The 18,759-nt window shown below is 48.5% G+C and overlaps 1 protein-coding gene across 1 annotated transcript in view; it reads right to left on the bottom strand.

Moving 5' to 3' along the window:
- Maml1 (mastermind like transcriptional coactivator 1) overlaps nucleotides 1-18,759 on the bottom strand; it is a 42,512-nt gene that overhangs the window by 7,446 nt on the left and 16,307 nt on the right. Inside the window, exons 2-3 of the mRNA XM_052758052.1 lie at nucleotides 4,663-6,093; nucleotides 2,658-2,891 (exon numbers count right to left, since the gene is read on the bottom strand). Of these exons, the coding sequence (XP_052614012.1) occupies nucleotides 2,658-2,891; nucleotides 4,663-6,093 (1,665 nt within the window). The remainder of the gene's footprint in view (nucleotides 1-2,657; nucleotides 2,892-4,662; nucleotides 6,094-18,759) is intronic.

Raw genomic sequence — 18,759 nt, 5'->3', positions numbered from 1 at the left:
AGCACTCTTTTAAAAAACGAAGTAAAGTTTGAAGCACATTTTTATTTATTGTGTATGAATGTGTGCCATAGTGTGAAGATCAGAGAACCACCTGCTGGAGTTGGTCCTCTCCTGCCACCTTGTGGGACCCTGGATCAGACTTAGCTCGGCAGACCTGCATACAGGGACTTCTATCCACTGAACATCTCACTGGCCTTATTTTTTTTTTTTTAAGATTATTAAAGACTTTTATTGTTGTTGGACATAGTGTCTCACTATGTAGCTCTGGCTGTCCTGGAAATCACTCTGTAAACCAAGTTGGCCTTGAACTCAGAGATCCACCTGCCTCTGCCTCCCAAGTGCTGGGATTAAAGGAGTACATCACTATGCCTGGCACAGATTTTTAAAACCAATCTAAACAGAATTCTCAACAGAAGAAAAGAATCCCAAATGGCTGAAAGACATTTAAGGAATTGCTCAACATCCTTTGTCATCAAGGAAATCTAAACCTCTCTGAGATACCACCTTACACCTGTCAGAATGGCTAAGATAAGAACACTGAAGACAGCTTATGCTGGAGAGGATGTGGAGGAAGCAGAACACTCCTCCACTGCTGGTGAGAGTGCAAACTTGTACAGCCACTTTGGAAATCAACATGGTGGTTTCTCAGAAATTTACCTCAAGACCTAGTGATACCACTCTTGGGCATACAGCCAAAGGATGCTCAATCATACCAAACGACATTTGCTCAAATATGTTCATTAGCAGCATTATTCATAATAGCTAGAACCTGGAAACAACCTAGATGCTCCTCAACTGAGGAATGGATAAAGAAAATGTGGTACATTTACACAATGGAGTATTACTCAGTGGTGAAAAAACAATGACATCTTGAAATTAGCAGGCAAATGGATGGAACTAGAAAATATCATCCTGAGTGAGGTAAACCAGACTTAGAAAGACAAACATGGTATGTACTCACTCATAAGTGGATACTAGATGTAAATCAAAGGATAACCAGACTACAACCCACAACTCCAGAGAAGCTAGCTAACAAGGAGGACCCTAAGAGGGACACATGGATCGCACTGGGAAGGGGAAGTAGATGAGATCTCTTGGGTAAACTGGGGGCGGTGGGGGTGTTAGAGGGGATGGGAACATGAGGGATCGGAATGGTAGAGTTGGGGGAGGGATGGAGACTGAGAGCAACGAAAGAGCTATCTAGATAAAGGGAGCCATCATGGGGGTAGGGAGAAACTTGGTGCCAGGGAAATCCCCAGGAATCCACAAGGACGACCCCAGCTAAGATTCCTAGCAATAGTGGAGAGGGTGCCTGAACTGGCCATCTCCTGTAATCAGATTAGTGACTACCTTAATTGTCATCATAGCACCTTCATCCAGTAACTGATGGTAGCAGATGCAGGGATTCACAGCCAAGCACTGTTCCAAGCTCTGAGAGTCCAGCTGAAGAGAGGGAGGAAGAACTGTAGGAGCCAGGGGGTTGGTCAAGATCATGATGGAGAAACCCACAGAGACAGCTGACCCGAGCTCATGGGAGCTCATGGACTCTAGACCAACAATTAGGGAGCCTGCATGGGACCGACCTAGGCCCTCTGCATGTGGGTGACAGTTGAGTAGTTTGGTTTGTTTGTGGGGCCAGGATTTGTCCCTGGCGCATGAGCTGGCTTTTTGGAATCTACGCCCTATGGTGGGATACCTCCCTTAGCCTCGATGCAGTGGGGAGGAGGTTGATCCATGCTTTGCTGACTCCCATGTGAGGCCTTACACTTTCTGAAGAGTGGATGGGGGAGGGGTAGAGAGATAGAGGGAGGGAACAGGAGGAAAGGAGGGAGGGTGAAACTATGGTTGGAGCCGGGCGGTGGTGGCGCACGCCTTTAATCCCAGCACTGGAGGCAGAGGCTGGCGGATCTCTGTGAGTTCGAGGCCAGCCTGGTCTACAAAGCAAGTTCCAGGAAAGGCACAAAGCTACACAGAGAAACCCTGTCTCGGAAAACAAAAAAACAAAAAAAGAAACTATGGTTGGCATATAAAATAATACAACAACAACAAACATGTGTATGTGTGTTGGCTTGTGTGAGTTTATGTGTACCACATACACGCAGTGCCCACAGAGGATCCCTGGGAACTGGAGGTACAGGCAATTTCGAACCACATGATGTAGGTGCTAGGAACAGAACCCAGGTCCTCTGCAAGAGCAGTATGACCTCTAGCCCAGCTGGTCCTAATTTCTTTTTGTTTTTTGGTTTTTTGAGACAAGGTTTCTCTATGTAACAGTCCTGGCTGTCCTGGAACTCACTCTATAGACCAGGCTGGCCTCAAATCCAGAGATCCGCCTGCCTCTGCCTCCTGAGTGCTGAGATCAAAGGCTTGCGCCCCCACTGCCTGGCTTGGTCCTAATTTCTAAAAAGAAAATCTATCTTAATTGTGTGTTGGTGGGGTGGGGGAAGGTATTCACCCATGGTGTGGGTAGGGAGGTCAGAGGGTTACTTGTGGAGTAATTCTCATCTTTTATGTGCATGTGGGTTACAGGGATTGAACTCAGGTCATCAGGCTGACAAGCACTTAACCTACTTTGGATTCTTGCTAGGCTAAAAAGGGGATTTTAAAGGACACAGCATTGAGTTTGGCTGCAAGCGCACTCACGAAGTGCCTGTTACCTGCTCAGCCAGAAGGTGCTGCCTCTGCAGGAACTGCTGCTGCTGCTGCAGCTGCTGCTGCTCCCTCTGCTTCTGCTGGTCCAGGAGCAGCTGGTGCTGTTTCATCACGGCTGCCTGCTGCTGGCTGCTGAGATACGGCGAGCTACTGTGAGTGCTGGCCACAGAGACACTAGGAGGCTGGGTCCCCACGCTGGCAGTCTGGGCTGGTACAGGGACACTGGACGGGTTCTGCTCCTGTCAACAGAGATGAAGGGATCCAAGTCAGATGGGATGGATAATCTGTCCCAACTCTCATCAGGCCAGGTAAGCTGCATCCATGATAGTCGTGTTCACTGTTCATCTTTCTTAACTCCAAGCCTCTGCTTCCTTGATGTTGTAGTTTGGACATGAAATGTCCCTTATGTGTGTGGTGGCAGCATCTTTAAGTCCTAGTGCTTGGGCAGCAGAGGCCAAGTGGAACTCTGAGTTTCAGATCGGTCAGGGATACATAGTGAGACCCTAACTCAATACAACAACAAAGCCCCCCCCCCCCCCCCCCCCCCCCCCCCCCGCCCCCGCCCCGAACCCAAACCAACCAACCCCAGACAAAAATCCACCTTTAAAAAAAAAAAAAAAAAAAGTAACGCCTTACAAACACCCCACCCTTAACCAACCCAAACAAAACCAAAAAAACTACTCTGCCTTTAGACTTGGTTTATGGCTGTCCCCAAACAGCATGAAATCATTTTTCTTTCTTCTTTTTTCCTGTTTTTTTTTTTTAAGATTTATTTATTATGTATACAGTGTTCTGCTTGCATGTATCCCTGCAGTCCAGAAGAGGGCACCAGATCTCATTACAAATGGTTGTCAGCCACCACGTGGTTGCTGGGAATTGAACTCAGGATCTCTGGAAGAGCAGCCAGTGCTCTTAACCTCTGAGCCATCTCTCCAGCCCCCATGAAATCATTTTTTAATGCCCACTTGTATACACATATTTTCCTGGGAAGGCACTGGATAGCTTTGTCAGATACTTTATATCTTTAGATTTTAAAATTTGTCTAGTGTTTCTGTGTGCACCGGAGGTTAACATCAGTTGTTTCATGTTCTGAGACAGGGTCTCTCACTGAACTGAGAGCTTCCCAATGGGGCTAGGTTGGCAGGGTCCTGTCTCCAAAGCCCTTTCTGACTGCACCACCCACCAACTGTACACTCTGCCTTCAAGTTCATGCTTAAAGGCTATGTAAGTGTTATACACTCCCCTTCCCCTCTTTTTTTCCTACAAAACAGGCAAGGCCTCATACTGTAGCTCAGGCTGGCCTCAAATTTGTGGCAACCCTCCTGCCTCACCTTCCCTGTGCTCAGATTGCTGTGAACCACAACTGGTTTGTTGTTTTGTGACAGTCTCACTATGTAGACCAGGCTGGCCTTGAACTCAGAGATCCCTCTGCCTCTGCCTGAGGAGAGATTGAGGGATTTAAGGCATGTGCTACCACACCAGGCTTTATTTTTATTCTTTGAGACAGGGTCTTATACAGTTGTTTGGCATGAAAGAGACAACTGAACTAAATTAGGTGATTTCTCAAATGTCTGTGTAGTTCAAATCAAGTTATATTGAGGATTTTTTTTTCTCAAGACAAGAGTTTCTCTGTGTAACAGCCCTGGCTGTCCTCAAACTCAAGAGATCCACCTGTCTCTGCCTCCCTAGTGCTGGGATTAAAGACCTGTGCCACCACCGCCCGGCTATCCTAAGGATCAAGTCTAGTCACCTGTAATCTCCACACTTGGGAGGTAGAGGCAGGGGAATCTGTTGTTCAAGAGCAGCTTGGCTCCATAACCAGCCAGGGCTAAATGAACTGTCCCTCAAAAGCACAAAGACCAATCCTGCCTTAGCCTGTACGTTTTCCACTTCAGAGGATGACAGCAGCACCTGTTCCACCACTGTCTCTTGCACACTGACTCTAGCTTCGTATGGGACTTCATTCACTAGTGCCCACAGCAGAGTGATGGACAGAAGGCTCCGACTCACCTGCCCAGGTGGAACCAGTGACGACCGGAAGGGCATGTTTCCTGGCTTTGGTTTCATCAGAAACAAGGAGCTCTGCTCATTACTCAGATGAGGCAGCTGCTGGGGAAGATATGCCATCAAAGCTGGTTTATTCTGGCCAGACCCAGGGCCACCTTGCCCACAGTCTGCTTTGTAGTGAGAAAGAGGTTTTGTATTGCCATAGTCTAGCACAGACCCTTGGTTATTCACGGAGCTCTGAGTCAAGTTACTTGGTGACTGGTGACTCAGCAGGTTCGGGTGGCTGGGCTGGAGGTAGGGACCTCCCGGCCGAGGAGAACTCTTGTTCACACTAGGCATCATGAGCAGTTTGGAGTTGGTAAAGTCTTGCTTATAGCCAGGAGGGCTGGCAGGCTTCTCCATGGGATACGGGACATCTAAGGGACTGTGGGAGGGCCCTGCCTGCTGCCACGTGGACAGCTGGCCCGGGGCAGGTGCCGGGGCAGGTGCCGGGGCAGCTTGCTGGGGATTCTGCAGCATCTGCTCACGCTTCTGCTTGGCAGCTATCTGCTGGAGCTGGTGAGCAGAGGACAGCTCCGAGGCCGCTCCTGGACCCTGGCCAGGCAATACCACACTTGTGAGGGCTCTCTGTGCATTCTGGGCCTGGGCTGATGCCGGCATCAGGTTTGGACTGGGAGTGTCCGCCCCAGGTTGACCAGTGGTATGAAACAGAGTCTGAGAGTTCCCAAGGCTTGGAGAATCTGTGCCCACAGGGGCAGATGAAGGTCCCAGAAAGGTCTGTCCTGCAGACCCAGCCCTCACTTGTGGAGAACCTAACTGCTCTTGCTCAAAGGCTGCTGGAGAGAACTCAGTCTTAATATTAATGTCCTGGGCCAAGGGGGTTTGTGTGGCAGAACCAGAGGGCTCTGGATCCTTCTTCTCCTCAAAATCTTCAGTGAACAGGTCCTTCATGTCTTCGTCGGGCACCGACCTGTTGAGCTCTTCAATGAGCTCCTTCCACTCCTGCTCATTAAGGTTGAGATCGGGCATGAGGTTGCTCTGGGACACGGAGCCTCCAGCACCTGCTATCATACATGGCAGGTCATCTACTGGCTCTTGCTTGAGTTCCTTACTCAGGCTTAGAGAAAATGGCTCATTCGGGTTGCTGCTTCCATTCAGGTGGATGCTTGAGTCTGCCATACACTTCTTGTTGATGGGATCTAGTCCCAGGGAGTGCTTCCCACCAGACTGCAGGGCATCTCCCCCAGGAGGCTTGTCAGGTTGACCAAGGGGTGAGGCAGGAGGAAGCCCATTGGCAGACACACTGATGCCCAGAGGGGCCTCTCGGCGGGTCTTCTTATGCCCAGGAAATAAGTCTCCATAGCCATTCTGTTGATCACCATTCTGAGGGGAGGCAGTGCTGTCAAGATTCCTCTTCACTGTATCATGAAGGTGCTGAAAAACATCGCAACAATAGACTTAGGAACACGGATACCTTGTCTCAGGTTCCCTTGCTTCCAACAGTGACTTTAATCAGAGACTGCCATGCTTGCAGTACTCTCCTGGGGGTTCACACCTCCCTGCACTGCGGCTTTCCCTTACAGTACTGCCTCTATCACCAGATCTGTGACTGGCTAATCTAGCTTGCTGTGGGAAGCGAGCATCAGACGCTGGACTTTCATAGGACACAGCTGGCTGATGGCCACTGTCATCCAGGTTGAGGGTCTGCAGAAGACCATAACACAGGAATCCTGTATATCATCACACCCAAGACCAGCCAGTGCCAATCCCCCCTTCCTACTCATATGAACCAATACATTTTCCCCCTTGGGCTTAGACTGATTTAACATGGATTCTATTACTTCCAACCAAAGGAGCTGTGTGGTTTGAATGAGAATGGCCCCCACAGGCTTATATATTAGAATGCTTGGTCCACAGTTAGTGGAACTATTTGGGAAGGAGTAGGAGGTGTGGCCTTGTTGAAGGAGGTGAGTCATTGGAGATGGCCTTTGAGGTTTCAAAAGTCTGTCCCAAGCCCAGTTTTGCTCTTTCTCTACCTGCAACTTGTGGATCAGAGATGAGCTCTTGCCATATGAGCCATGCCTGCCTATCTGCCACCATACTACTAGTCAGGACACTCACAGACTAACCCTCTGAATCGGTAACCAAGCCCCAGTTAACTACTTTCCTTTAAAAGTTACCTTGTGCCGGGCGGTGCTGGCCTTTAATCCCAGCACTCGAGAGGCAGAGCCAGGCGGATCTCTGTGAGTTCGAGGCCAGTCTGGTCTACAAAGCGAGTTCCAGGACAGGCACCAAAACTACACAGAGAAAACCTGTTTCGAAAAACCAAAAAAAAAAAAAAAAAGTTGCCTTGTCCTGGTGTCTCCTCACAGCAACAGAACAGTGACTAAGACAGGAGCCCTGCCTGGTATAATCTGTATCTCAGGTAGTGGCAGTGTTAGCCACAATAATTCCACATCCACCCAACTGCCATTCCTGTACCCTTCTCAAAGCCACCTTTTCCCTCCATGGTGCACGCTTCCTCACACACCACATGGGCTGCTTTGTGTTTTGCAGCTCTTGTCCCCCTTTCTTCCCATCACCTCTACGGTGGTTTGAATAGGAACGGCCCCCACAGACTCCTGTTTGAATGCCTGACCCATAGGGAGTGGCGCTATTGGGAGGTGTGGCCTTGCTGGAGGAAGTGTGGCACTGTGGAGGTGGGCTTTGAGGTCTTATAAGCTCAAGTCTGTCTGGTCAGTGGGACACACAGTTCACTTCCTGTTGCCTGTGGATCAAGATGTAGAACTCAGCTCCTTCTCTAGCACCATGTCTTCCTGCATGCTACCATGCTTCTTGTCATGACGATAGAAGTCAGAGGACAACTTGCTGGAGACGGTTCTCCCTTTGACCATGTGGGTTCCACAGACTGAATTCTGGTCGTCAGGCTTGGCAGCAACTGTGACCTACTGAGCCATCTCACCAGCTGCCCTGTCACCAACCTCACACACACTGCCACTCCTCATCCAGCCTGTCCCTGAACATGACCATGTGGGTTCAGGCACCCTCACTTTCTTCTTGACTAGCTTCGTCTGCTAGCCTTAAGAGCCTACGTGTGCCAGGGACAGGTGCTGTGGGGACTAGCCGGTCTTTCAGAGCACAGAACAACTGGACATGGCTACAGAATAAGACAAATGCCCTATGCACGCTGTAAAATCAGTGCCTTAGAGTTGAGGGTGGGATTGCATGATGAGAACTGACAGAGCATGGAGGAGGTGCTGTCTCTCACTCCTTCCCCAGCCTGGGCTCCAGCTCTCAGCCCTCCTTTCCTATACTTACTTTTATTAAGTTATATCTTATCCTCTACCCCTCACCCCCAGTACCACGCCAGCCTCCCACTACTCCTGAGCACATGAAGTGTGCTACTAAAAACGCTCCAGCCTGGCACTGTGTGTGGTGGTGTACACTAGTAATCCCAGTACTTAGGAGGCTGAGTTAAGTCTCGAAAGTTCAAAGCCAATCTGGGCCACAGTGAGACTCTTTCTTTAAAAAACAAGTTCCTAACAGCTGCTAAGTTTCAGAGTTCCACACTATCCCTCTGCTGCAGGAGGACCACTGCCCTGAAGGCAGAGTGCAGGCATGCTCTGACCTGAGTCTGCTGCCCCAGCCTACAACGTGGGCGGCAGCTCTCAGCAACAGGCTGTGCTCTGGTCACTGAGGACAGTTTCCTCCACCTCTCAGTCTCAGTTGCTGCCATCCTTCTTTCCCACCTTATCAACATTTTCTCTCTTCCATTTTATGGGTGTTTTGCCCGTGTGTACACATATAAATTAAATCTTTTTTCTTTTTTTAAGAACAAGCCCTTGCAACCAAAGGTGTTGCTTTGCTTCCATGGAGGTTATTTTGCTTCCTACTGCCACCTAGGGGTAGCTGGGGATAAGAGAGCCACCCTCCTAAAAAACGCATTCTTCATAAAATTCAGTTTGAAGTTTTATTTGGAGAATGTGAATGTATCCTCCATTCCCCCTTTATTGGTTAGAAGAAATACAGTTGACAATATTTCTCCTCCTTTATTTGTTTTTAAAGATAGGGTCTTGCTATTTAGCCCAGGCTGGCCTTGAACTGTCAACCCTTCTACCTCTGCTTCTCAAGTGCTGGATTAAGGAAGGGCATGAGGAACCACACTGGGCTCTAACAATTCATTTGATTCTGTCTTTCCTACCTTTATCTTTTGCTCCACAGAACCACGTCTGGGCTGGTCAGTTTCCCATCCTTCTAGGGAAGGTGGACGCCAAAGGGGTCAAGTCATCTGAGTCAGTCAGCTGCCTTGGATTAAAGCAGAATCCTTCTCTACTCTAACAAGTATAAAACCTGCCACGCTCTCTTTCAGCAGCCACATGCAAACAGCTGCAGATGTGTTTCAAAAGAACAGCTCACTTCTCTAACACCCACTGCTTTTAGCCAACGGAAGTGCTGGGCCACATCTTCAACTAGGCAAAAACGTAACTGGAGTGCTGTAGGCGGGGGTGGGGGTATTGTGGTAGCCCTGGCAGATTCGTAAGCCTCAGGCACTTTGGGGAGTGCCCAACATGTGCAAAGTCTCTGTGGGGGAAGGAGAGGTGGGAAAGCCTTGGAGCCCATTCTCCAGACATTCATATGGGAGATAAGAAACAATCTGAACAGGTTAAATAAAGGTCACAGACTAGGATGGAGATGGGACATAGCAACAAGGTGATATGTTCCATCCCCATCACTACTACAGTAAAGTTATGTGATTGTTGTACAGTAACGCAAGACCACCCTCCATCTTGGACATGAGCCTGTATATGCTCAGCCTGGAGATGCAGAGTTAGGTGCACAGAGTTCTGGAATGATCTAGTTCAATGGGATGGTGTAATTGGGTGGCTGTGATCTGCACAATATCGAGTGCCTCTATCATGACATACCCAGTCCTGACTCCCAACTTCCTGTGGGTCAGCACTCCCACTGAAAGGCCTCAGATTCCTGGCGCTGCCCACCACTTTCCATTCTAGACAGTCTCCAGAATATTAGTAGCAAGAGTCAGTCACACCTTGTGGACAGCTGGGCAGTAGTGGTGCACGCCTTTAATCCCAGTACTTGAGAGGCAGAGGCTGGTGGATCAATCGCTGTGAGTTCGAGGCCAGCCTGTGCTACAGAGTGAGTTCCAGGAAAGGCTCCAAAGCTACAGAGAAACCCTGTCTCAAAAAGTAAAAAAACAAAAACAAAAACAAAAAAAACCAAAAAAACAAAAACAACCCACAACCTTGTGGACAAAAATCAGCATCCTGCCCTGTGGGCAACAACACCTCCATGAGCCTTTACAAGATGTCTCTTCCCAGCTACCACTTTGATTTTTAAAAATAACTTTTATTTTATGTGCATGTTTGCACGTATGTAAGGGTACTGTGTTCCTGCTTGATGCTCACAGAGGCCAGAAGAGGTCATCTGATCCAATGAAGCCAGAATTACAAGGTGTTTGTATGCTATCATGTGAGTGCTGGAAACAGAACCTGGGTCCTCAGGAAGAGCAGCACTTTTTTTTTTTTAAAGATTTATCTTTATGTGCATTGCTGTTTTGCCTGCATCTATGTCTGTGTGAGGGCGCCAGTCCTCTCGAACTGGAGTTAGACAGTTGTGAACTGCCAGTGCTGGGAATTGAACCTGGGTCATTTGGAAGAGCAGCCAGTGCTCTTAACTGCTAAGTCATCTTCCCAGCTCTTTGGGATGCGTTTTAGGGTCTCACTAGTCATACAGCTGGCTGTTTTGAGTTCCTGAGTTTGGGGCTACAAGTGTGCGTACACCGTGCCTGGCCAAGATGTGGTTATCAATCCCTTACATACTAGTGGCCACCATTATTTCTTGTTGCTGCTCCCTGGAGGCCTGCTGGTCCTCCTTCCTCTCCTTTGCCTCTCTTGTCCTCTCTAGCCACATCATCCACTGCATCCCTCAGGTCCTCTGTAGGGTGGCTTCCATTCCCGTCTCACTCTGGGCTTGCACGCTGTTCAACACAGATCACACTTTCAGTCCTTCCGTCTCTGCCATCCATGCCCACAGCATCTGCCAGCTAATGAGTCTATGTAGTTGCCTCTCCCCCCTCACATTCCTGCCTAGGGTCTTGCTTTAGCATCAGCTCTCCCAGTTGCGTCTCTCTTTGTTTTTTTTGAGACAGGGTTTCTTTGTGTAGTTTTGGTGCCTGTCCTGGAACTTACTTGGTAGACCAGGCTGGCCTTGAACTCACAGAGATCCGCCTGGCTCTGCCTCCCGAGTGCTGAGATTAAAGGCGTGTGCCACCACTGACTGGCTTTTTTTTTTTTAAAGACAGGGTTTTTCTGTGTAGCCCTGGCTGTCCTGGAACTCAATTGGGGTTAAAGGTCTGTGCCACAACCACCCAGCCTTCCCAGTTGCTTCTTCTTGGTTTCCTCTGAGCTATGTGATTCCTGTCCTTTGACGAGGCAGTGTAGTGCTCTCCTCTGTTCCCACAACACTGTCATCCCACAGATCACAGCCACTCCCCTGACCTTACGCTCCAGGGCTGACCATCACACCAGGAACAAGTCCACTTGCCCAGGGGCTGGGATGCTGAGTTAGCAGCTGCCTCTCCATCACCTTTCCTGCTCCCACAGTGCACCCCATCAGCCTTCCAAGTCCTCAAATGTTCAGGCTCATTCCTGTCACAGGGCACTGGCACACTTTCTTCTTTTTGCCCAGAACAGCTCCTTCCTCTGATCCTTTCAAAGTGACTCATCTGCACCTCCTCCTCACAATCGGGCTCTCCTAGTTCCTTGTTGACTTCGCGTAGATCGGCACCAAGAGAATGATGAGCAAACACTCTCCCACACCCATCCCTGGGACGGTGAGGAGTACTCAGTAACCACGGGTGATAGAATGTGCTGTCTCCAGCCCACCCACCTCTACAGACTCCTGTTTCCCCCTCTACACACCTGCATGCTTGCCCCTGGTCACACAGACACCTTCAGATGAAATCTAGTCCTACGCTGTCCCCCTCCTCCTCGTTCTTATCTTAGAGGATGTCACTACTAGCCAGCCAGTTACACAAACAGAAGCCAGAGTCCCTTTACCCCTTACATCATAGTGGTCTCCTCCATCTTCCCGTCATGTACCTCATTAACTTTCTCTTTTATCCATCCATCCATCCATCCATCCATCCATCCATCCATCCATCCATCCCAAGTTATACATGTAGATCAGGATGACCTGGAATTCAAAGATCCTCCTGCCTCCGTCTCCAAGTGCCGGAACTAAAGGCATGCGCCACTATGCCCAGCTTTTTTCTTAACGGTGGGGAGTCAACAGGACTACACACCAAGCAAGCACTTTACCACTGAGGTATACCCCCATAGCCTTTCTACGTCTCATTCACTTGTTACATTCACTAACACCAGCAGCTTCTCTTACTTGAACTGTTTTAACCATTTCTAAAACCAGTCTTTTTTTTTTTTTTTTTTTTGGTTTTTCGAGACAGGGTTTCTCTGTGTAGCTTTGCGCCTTTCCTGGAACTCACTTGGTAGCCCAGGCTGGCCTCGAACTCACAGAGATCCGCCTGGCTCTGCCTCCCGAGTGCTGGGATTAAAGGCGTGCGCCACCACCGCCCGGCTTAAAACCAGTCTTAATGCAACCTAGCTCCCACCATTTTTGACTCCAGGGTCAGATGATGGCAGTGACTAGCAAATGTGTGGTCACTTCTTTCTTTATGCTCTTCTGTGGCTTCTGGTTGCTCCTGGGTCTTCACAGCCCCAAGCTTTGGTTTTGCTGTCCTTGAGCACCTTCTCTTGGGTCACACCAAGGCTGTGGCTCCCTGGGACTCCTCTAGAACACAGGTTAAAACCAAAAGAAAACCGACATGTTCCCCCACCCCACACTACATCTTATTATATAGCCCAGGCTGGCCTGGACTCAGTCCTTTGTGTGTGTGTGGTTTTAGTTTCTATAAGCATGGTTTCTTTGCATAGTTTGTCTATTCTGGAACACACTCTGTAGACCAGCTGGCCTCGAACTCGGAGATCCGCCTGCCTCTGTCTCCCCAGTGCTGGGATTAAGGCGTGCGCCACCACACCAGCTATGGTCCTCCTCTCTTAGCCTCCCAAATGCTGGGGTTTAGGCATCCACCCACAGCCTAGCTAGAACTTTTAAAGGTAAACACTGCTAAATACTAGCAATTTCAGCTTCACCCAATGCTCCCTCTTCCTTTCCCTACAGGCTCTACTCTGCATGTATGTATGTATGTGTATATATATATATATTTCCCCAGAGGCCCCACTTCTGTTTCTGTTAGGAAAAAAACATTATGTGTGTGCCAATGTATACCCCCACCCCCCACCTTGGTTTTTTGAGACAGGGTTTCTCTGTGTAACTGGCCCTAGATGTCCTGTAACTCTCTCTGTAAACCAGGCTGGCCTCGAACTCAGAGATCTGCCTGACTCTGCCTCCCAAGTGCTGGAATTAAAAGCATGTGGGGACCACAGTTTGCAGTTTTAGTTTCTTAGTCTAGGATCCCACTCAATATTCAAACAACCCTAGAACATGAGGCCCATTGTTACTGTATATCCAATAAAACTCAGTAAATCCCATAGGTTTTCTACAGCTTTCAGTGTTCAGTTATCTGGCTATCTTGGGAAGGATCCTGTTGGAGTCTGCTGCAGATCCCTCAATCTAATCTTGCAGATGAAATGCCAGTGGGCAAAGGGCATGCATCAGAGTTTCAGATCATACAAATGTTCCCCTCAGCAAAGAATGAAGAGCCTCATTCACATTATCCCTAGAAAAAGAAGAGCACAGAGGCCCACAGCAATTCTTTTTAAGATACTTAAAGAAGTCGGGCGGTGGTGATGAATACCTTTAATCCCAGCACTCAGGAGGCAGAGGCAGGTGGGATCTCTGAGTTCAAGGCCAGTCTGATCTACAGAGCTAGTTCCAGGACAGCCAGGGCTACACAGAGAAAAACCCAAACCAAAAGATACTTCAAGGAAAAGGAGTACAACAGAACTGCTTCTGCAGACCCTGTCGTTTAAAATGGCTGCTTTTATACATTTGCCTCTAGTTTAGAACAGTCACCATTTAGAATGCAAACAACCCAGCATGGGGAAGACACAGGCCTCTGGAGGCTTGCTGTGGGATGGTCCTTCTGTAAGTTGTGAATATCTATTACTCTCATTGGTTAACAGTAAAGCTGTTTGGCCTATAGCAAGGCAGGAAAAAGTAAGGTGGGACAATCAAACTGAGGCTGAAGAAAGGCAGAGTCCAGAGAGACGTGAGCAAGCTGCCCAAGAAGCAAGATGCCAGAGGACAGGTAAAGCCACGGGCCACGTGACAATATATAAATAGAAATGGATTAATTTAAAAGTAAGAGCTAGTTAATAAGCCTGAGCTATTGACCAAGCATTTTGTAATTAATAGAAGCTTTTGTGTGTTTATTTGGGATCAAGGCAGTGGGGACAGAAAAACTCTGCCTCCATTTACAGGGGTTCCTTCCACTTGCCAGGGACATCCTGAAGATGTCAAGTTCACTCCAGGAGACTTCACAGTTTGGTGCCTAAGTACTTTCTGGAGGGTTATTATGAGTCAGGGTCTTGCTGCCTTCTTCCCTAACGCTGGGACTACAGACACGCTGCAGTATGCACACAGTACTGTTTCCTTCCAGGAAGAAAACAGGTTCACTGAGTACACTGGTAAAGGGCAGTGCGCTGGCAGCACCCAGAGAGCTGCTTGCCACCACCGTCCTAAGTGTTTACTGTGAGACAATTAGATCACGAGGAAACTACCAAGGTAGTCTGGAAAGGTCACTCTGTCCACCAGTCTCCCCGTTTCTCTCTTAAACTAGCTCACATAGCCCAGGCTGGCCTTGAAGTTCTTTAGCTGGTGACTCCACCAGTTGAGCCCCTGAAGTAGTGTGAGTTGTCTCTGAAAAATGAGAGGGCCTCATGAAAGGAAAGGAAGTATGTCAGAGTCAGGCTGGAGACAATTCAGGAGGTTATAGTTTACTTGCAGGGAAGGAGAAAGGCTTTCTAGCTAGTTTGAATGCCTTTGTACCCTCCTCGTTGAAGAGGAACAAGGTGAACTTCATCTCAGTCATATCTAAGAGTAGTGAGTAACTATGCGCTCTGTGGAAAGAGCTCAGCAGGACATGTGGCTGGAGCATGAGCAGCAGACCTTATCGCTCAGGGAAGGGGAAGCAAACAGAGCATAAAGGAGATTGGCAGGCCAAATAGAACAGAAAGGTAACCACTGTACACGTCCAGCAATTAGAGCGTCACTGATGAAATTCCCTGAGCAGTTTCAGACGTTACAAAGTAGGAGGGCCTGGAGAGTGAGCATAGAGAGTTATTCTTTCTCAAACTCAGTTTGAAGAGTAGACACAGTAAGTAGTTGCCTGGGACTAAAGGGGAGGGGGAGGGGCTGAGGAGAAGGAGAGACTGAAAGAGGGCCGTGAAAGGGGAAGGAGGAGGGACTGAAATGGGGAGGAGGGAATGATGGGGGAGGAGGGAATGATGGGGGAGGAGGGAATGATGGGGGAGGAGGAGGGGTTGGCTTTCCCACTATGGAGGATTTCTTACTATTCCATGAAAACCATCTATAGCTGACAGTACATTGGCTCTACAACTCCACGAACAGACTAAAATGCCTACCGCACTGGGCATCTAAAATGGGAGACGGATACGGCATGTGAATGTTATCTCAATAAAGCCCTTATTTAAAACTGACAGAGGGCCAGCTGGATAATTCGGTGAGTAAAGATGCCTGCTGCCAAGACTAACAACCTGAGTTTGTTCCCCAGAACTCTGCAAGTTGTCCTCTGACCCACACACTACGTGTGTGTGTGTGCACAGAGTCCCAAGGCTGAAATCAGGTATTCTCCTCAATCACTGTCCACCTTACCCACTGACCCTAGAGTCCAACACTCTGACACGTCTGGCTAAGTCAAAAGCACACTTGCCCATCCTCCTGAGCGCTGTGGTACAGGTGAGCCAGCACAGCAACCCAGCAAGCTGACTCCTCCTGCATTCGCCATTTCCCCAGAGCCTCTCTGAGGACTTTGAAGGACTGTTCAGCTCCCTTCCTGCTTCCTACTGCTGCTGTGGGTCTTACCCTGTCACAGAGGAGCCTCCTTCCTGAAGCAGGTCTGTGACACCAACCTAGTGCTGGGCACAAGCGTACCCTTCAATGTCGCTGCTTACTCCCTGCAGCTGTCAAACTAAATTCTCTATGTCATTTCCTGCTGCTCTTCTCTTACGATTATTTCTATTGTTCTGATATTCGGACTGCTGAGCTGTCCTCCAAATTCTTCTTCTTCTTCTCCTTCTTCTTCTTTTTGGTTTTGTTTTTCGAGACAAGGTTTCTCTGTGTAGTTTTGGTGCCTGTCCTGGATCTCGCTCTGTAGATCAGGCTGGCCTTGAACTCACAGAGATCCGTCTGGCTCTGCCTCCCAAGTGCTGGAATTAAAAGTGTGCGCCACCACCACCGCCCGGCCCTTTTTCTGTTTTTGATGCAGGGTCTTGCTCTGTAGCCCAGGCTGGCCTCAATCCTGCCTCTGCCTCCTAAGTGCTAGGATGACAGATGTAAGCCGCCATGCCTGACTTTATTCCCTTTTTTACCTGATATATAGTTCTTCTTTGTTTTATTTTTTCAATTAAAAAAAAAAAAGCCAGGCAGTGGTGGCACATGTCTTCAGTCCCAGCACTTGGGAGGCAGAGGCAGGCAGATCTCTGAGTTCTAGGTCAGCCTGGTCTACAAAGCAAGTTCCAGAACAGCCAGGGCTACACAGAGAAACCCTGTTCCAAAACAAAACAAAACAGAAAAACAAGTTAGGGGTGACAGTACACACATGTAGTCCCGGAACTCAGATGGTTTTAGACTGGGTTACATGGGAAGAGCCTGTCTGAAAACCAAAACCAAGCCCACACACACTCTGAAGTCCTAGTGTAAATTCACCCCAGAAGTGACTTCCCACAGGGGTCAGTGTCAGCAGGAAAGCCCCAGGCTTCATTTTTTTTTTTTTAAATCTTATGAGTATGGATGTTTAGTCTGCATGTAAGTCTGTGTACTACATGCATGCAGTGCTTGTAGAGGCCAGAAGAGAATGTCAGATCACCTGGACCTGGAGTTAGATTACTGTGGGATGGTCTTTCTGTACCTAGGAATATGTGCTGCTACCATTGGTTAATAAAGAAGCTGCTATGGCCTATGGCAAGGCAGAATTGAGCCAGGAGGGGAATCCAAGGGAGAGACAAAGAGAAGAAAGGGGGAGTGGGAGGAGACGCTGAGCACTGCTGGAAGAGCAAGATGTAATGGGGAACACAGGTACGCCACAAAGCCACGTGGCAAAACTTAAGATTAATAGAAATGGGTTGAAGTAGGTTGTAAAAGCTAGTTAATGATAAGCTTGAGCCATAGGCCAAACAGTTTGTAACTAATATTAAGCCTCTGTGTGTTTATTTGGGACCAAGCGGCTGCAGGACACAGGAAAACTTCCAGCTATAATAGACAGCTGTGAGGAGCCATGTAGGTGCTAGGAATTGAACCTGGATCCTATGGAAGAGCAGCCAATGCTCTTAACTGCTGAGTCATCTCTCCAGCCTCCAGGCCTCACCTCTGATATTGTTGGGAACTTGCTTAAAAATTAGATTACAGGGCTGATAATTGATGATATAGCTGAGTGTGGAGTCCTTGCCTAGCAAAACAAGGCCCCGAGACAACACTATAAAAAAACCAAACAAACTAGGCACCCCACAGTGCTGAGGTGCTTGAAAGGCTGAGGAGGGATGACTGCTTGAGTCTGGGAGTTTAAGACCACACTAGGTGACAGTGAGACTTTCTTAAAAAAGAAAAAAGCCCCAGGCATGGTGGCACACACTGTCATCTTAGAATTCTTAGCATAAAGGCAGGAGTTTGAGGCTAACCTAGGCTACAAAGCCACCCCATCTCAAACAATAAATGACAAAAAGTCTGTTTGGGGATGAGAGGACTGAGCTGTTCATCGCTCAAGGACAGCAGGGGTTAAGCAGTCTAAAAGTCACTGTTGAGTACAGGCTGCCTCCAGGAGACAGATATCAGCTCATCTGTCTCCTGGATAAAGGCAGCCTGTTCTGCAGAGCCTTTGTACATACCCCCTCACTCCCACCCCTGTCACCCAGGATCTTCAGGTCCACTATGCTGAGCTGATCTACCCATCAGACTTTGGTGCACAGGTCTAGCTGTCCTTCAGTCTCTCACAGACCCTCTCGACAAGGAGGTGGTGAGCCAGGGGCCTGGATCCCTAATGAGCTGGGTAGCTGTGCAGCAGCACAACCAATTCTCTCTTCTTGCTTTATAACAGAACTCTGAAAATTCCCTTTCAACTGTTTCTGATGAAATACTCCTCCTGTCTCGTTCCTGTCTGAGATCCTGATAAATGTAAATTTCCATTTACCTGGTAAATCTATGCCTAGATAAAATACAAGTTTCAGCAGCTAGAGGGGGTGCTCACCCATACATCCCCGGATCTGTGAGGAAAGCAGGAGAATCACAAGTTCAAGTCCAGCTGAGGGCACAGCTAGACCTTGTCTCCACAAACTGAAACAAGCCGAGGACACAGCACAGTAGTACAGTGTCTGCCTCCCAAGCACAGTGCCTGCAGTTCAATCCTCAATCGCCAAAACCAAACCGAAGGACCAACGAGAAAGAGAGCACACCCTTCACAGTCCCTGGTCTCAGCACCGCTGACAGTGACGAGGCCAGTGTCTCACAGCCCTGCATCACCCACATCCTTTTTGCTGCCCCTGTTCTCTACTGTTTGGGAGAATTACATGTGTATGAATTCCACAGATACACTTAATATTGTAACATTTTCTAAGACTCTGCTCTTCCTGTCTGTGAATGCATAATATGTATTTTCCCAGCTTCCAAACCAAATCTTAGTGGCCAAAGAAAATTGTATGGTTAAACTCAAACTAACAGGATGAGGAAGCGTATCCCGCTCTGTGAGGCCGTGCAAGGGTGCATGTGGATGCATGAACGACCTGACCTGGAACTAATCACTTACTTACTCCCACACCACCCAGGGCTAGGATATCCACATCCCTGAGGCTCATTACAACAGAAAGAAGA

The sequence above is a fragment of the Peromyscus californicus genome, unplaced genomic scaffold, assembly GCF_007827085.1.
Source record: "Peromyscus californicus insignis strain IS unplaced genomic scaffold, ASM782708v3 Scaffold_3__1_contigs__length_106647218, whole genome shotgun sequence".
NCBI classification, from domain to species: Eukaryota; Metazoa; Chordata; class Mammalia; order Rodentia; family Cricetidae; genus Peromyscus; species Peromyscus californicus.
This window is presented reverse-complemented; position numbering and strand designations above follow the sequence as displayed.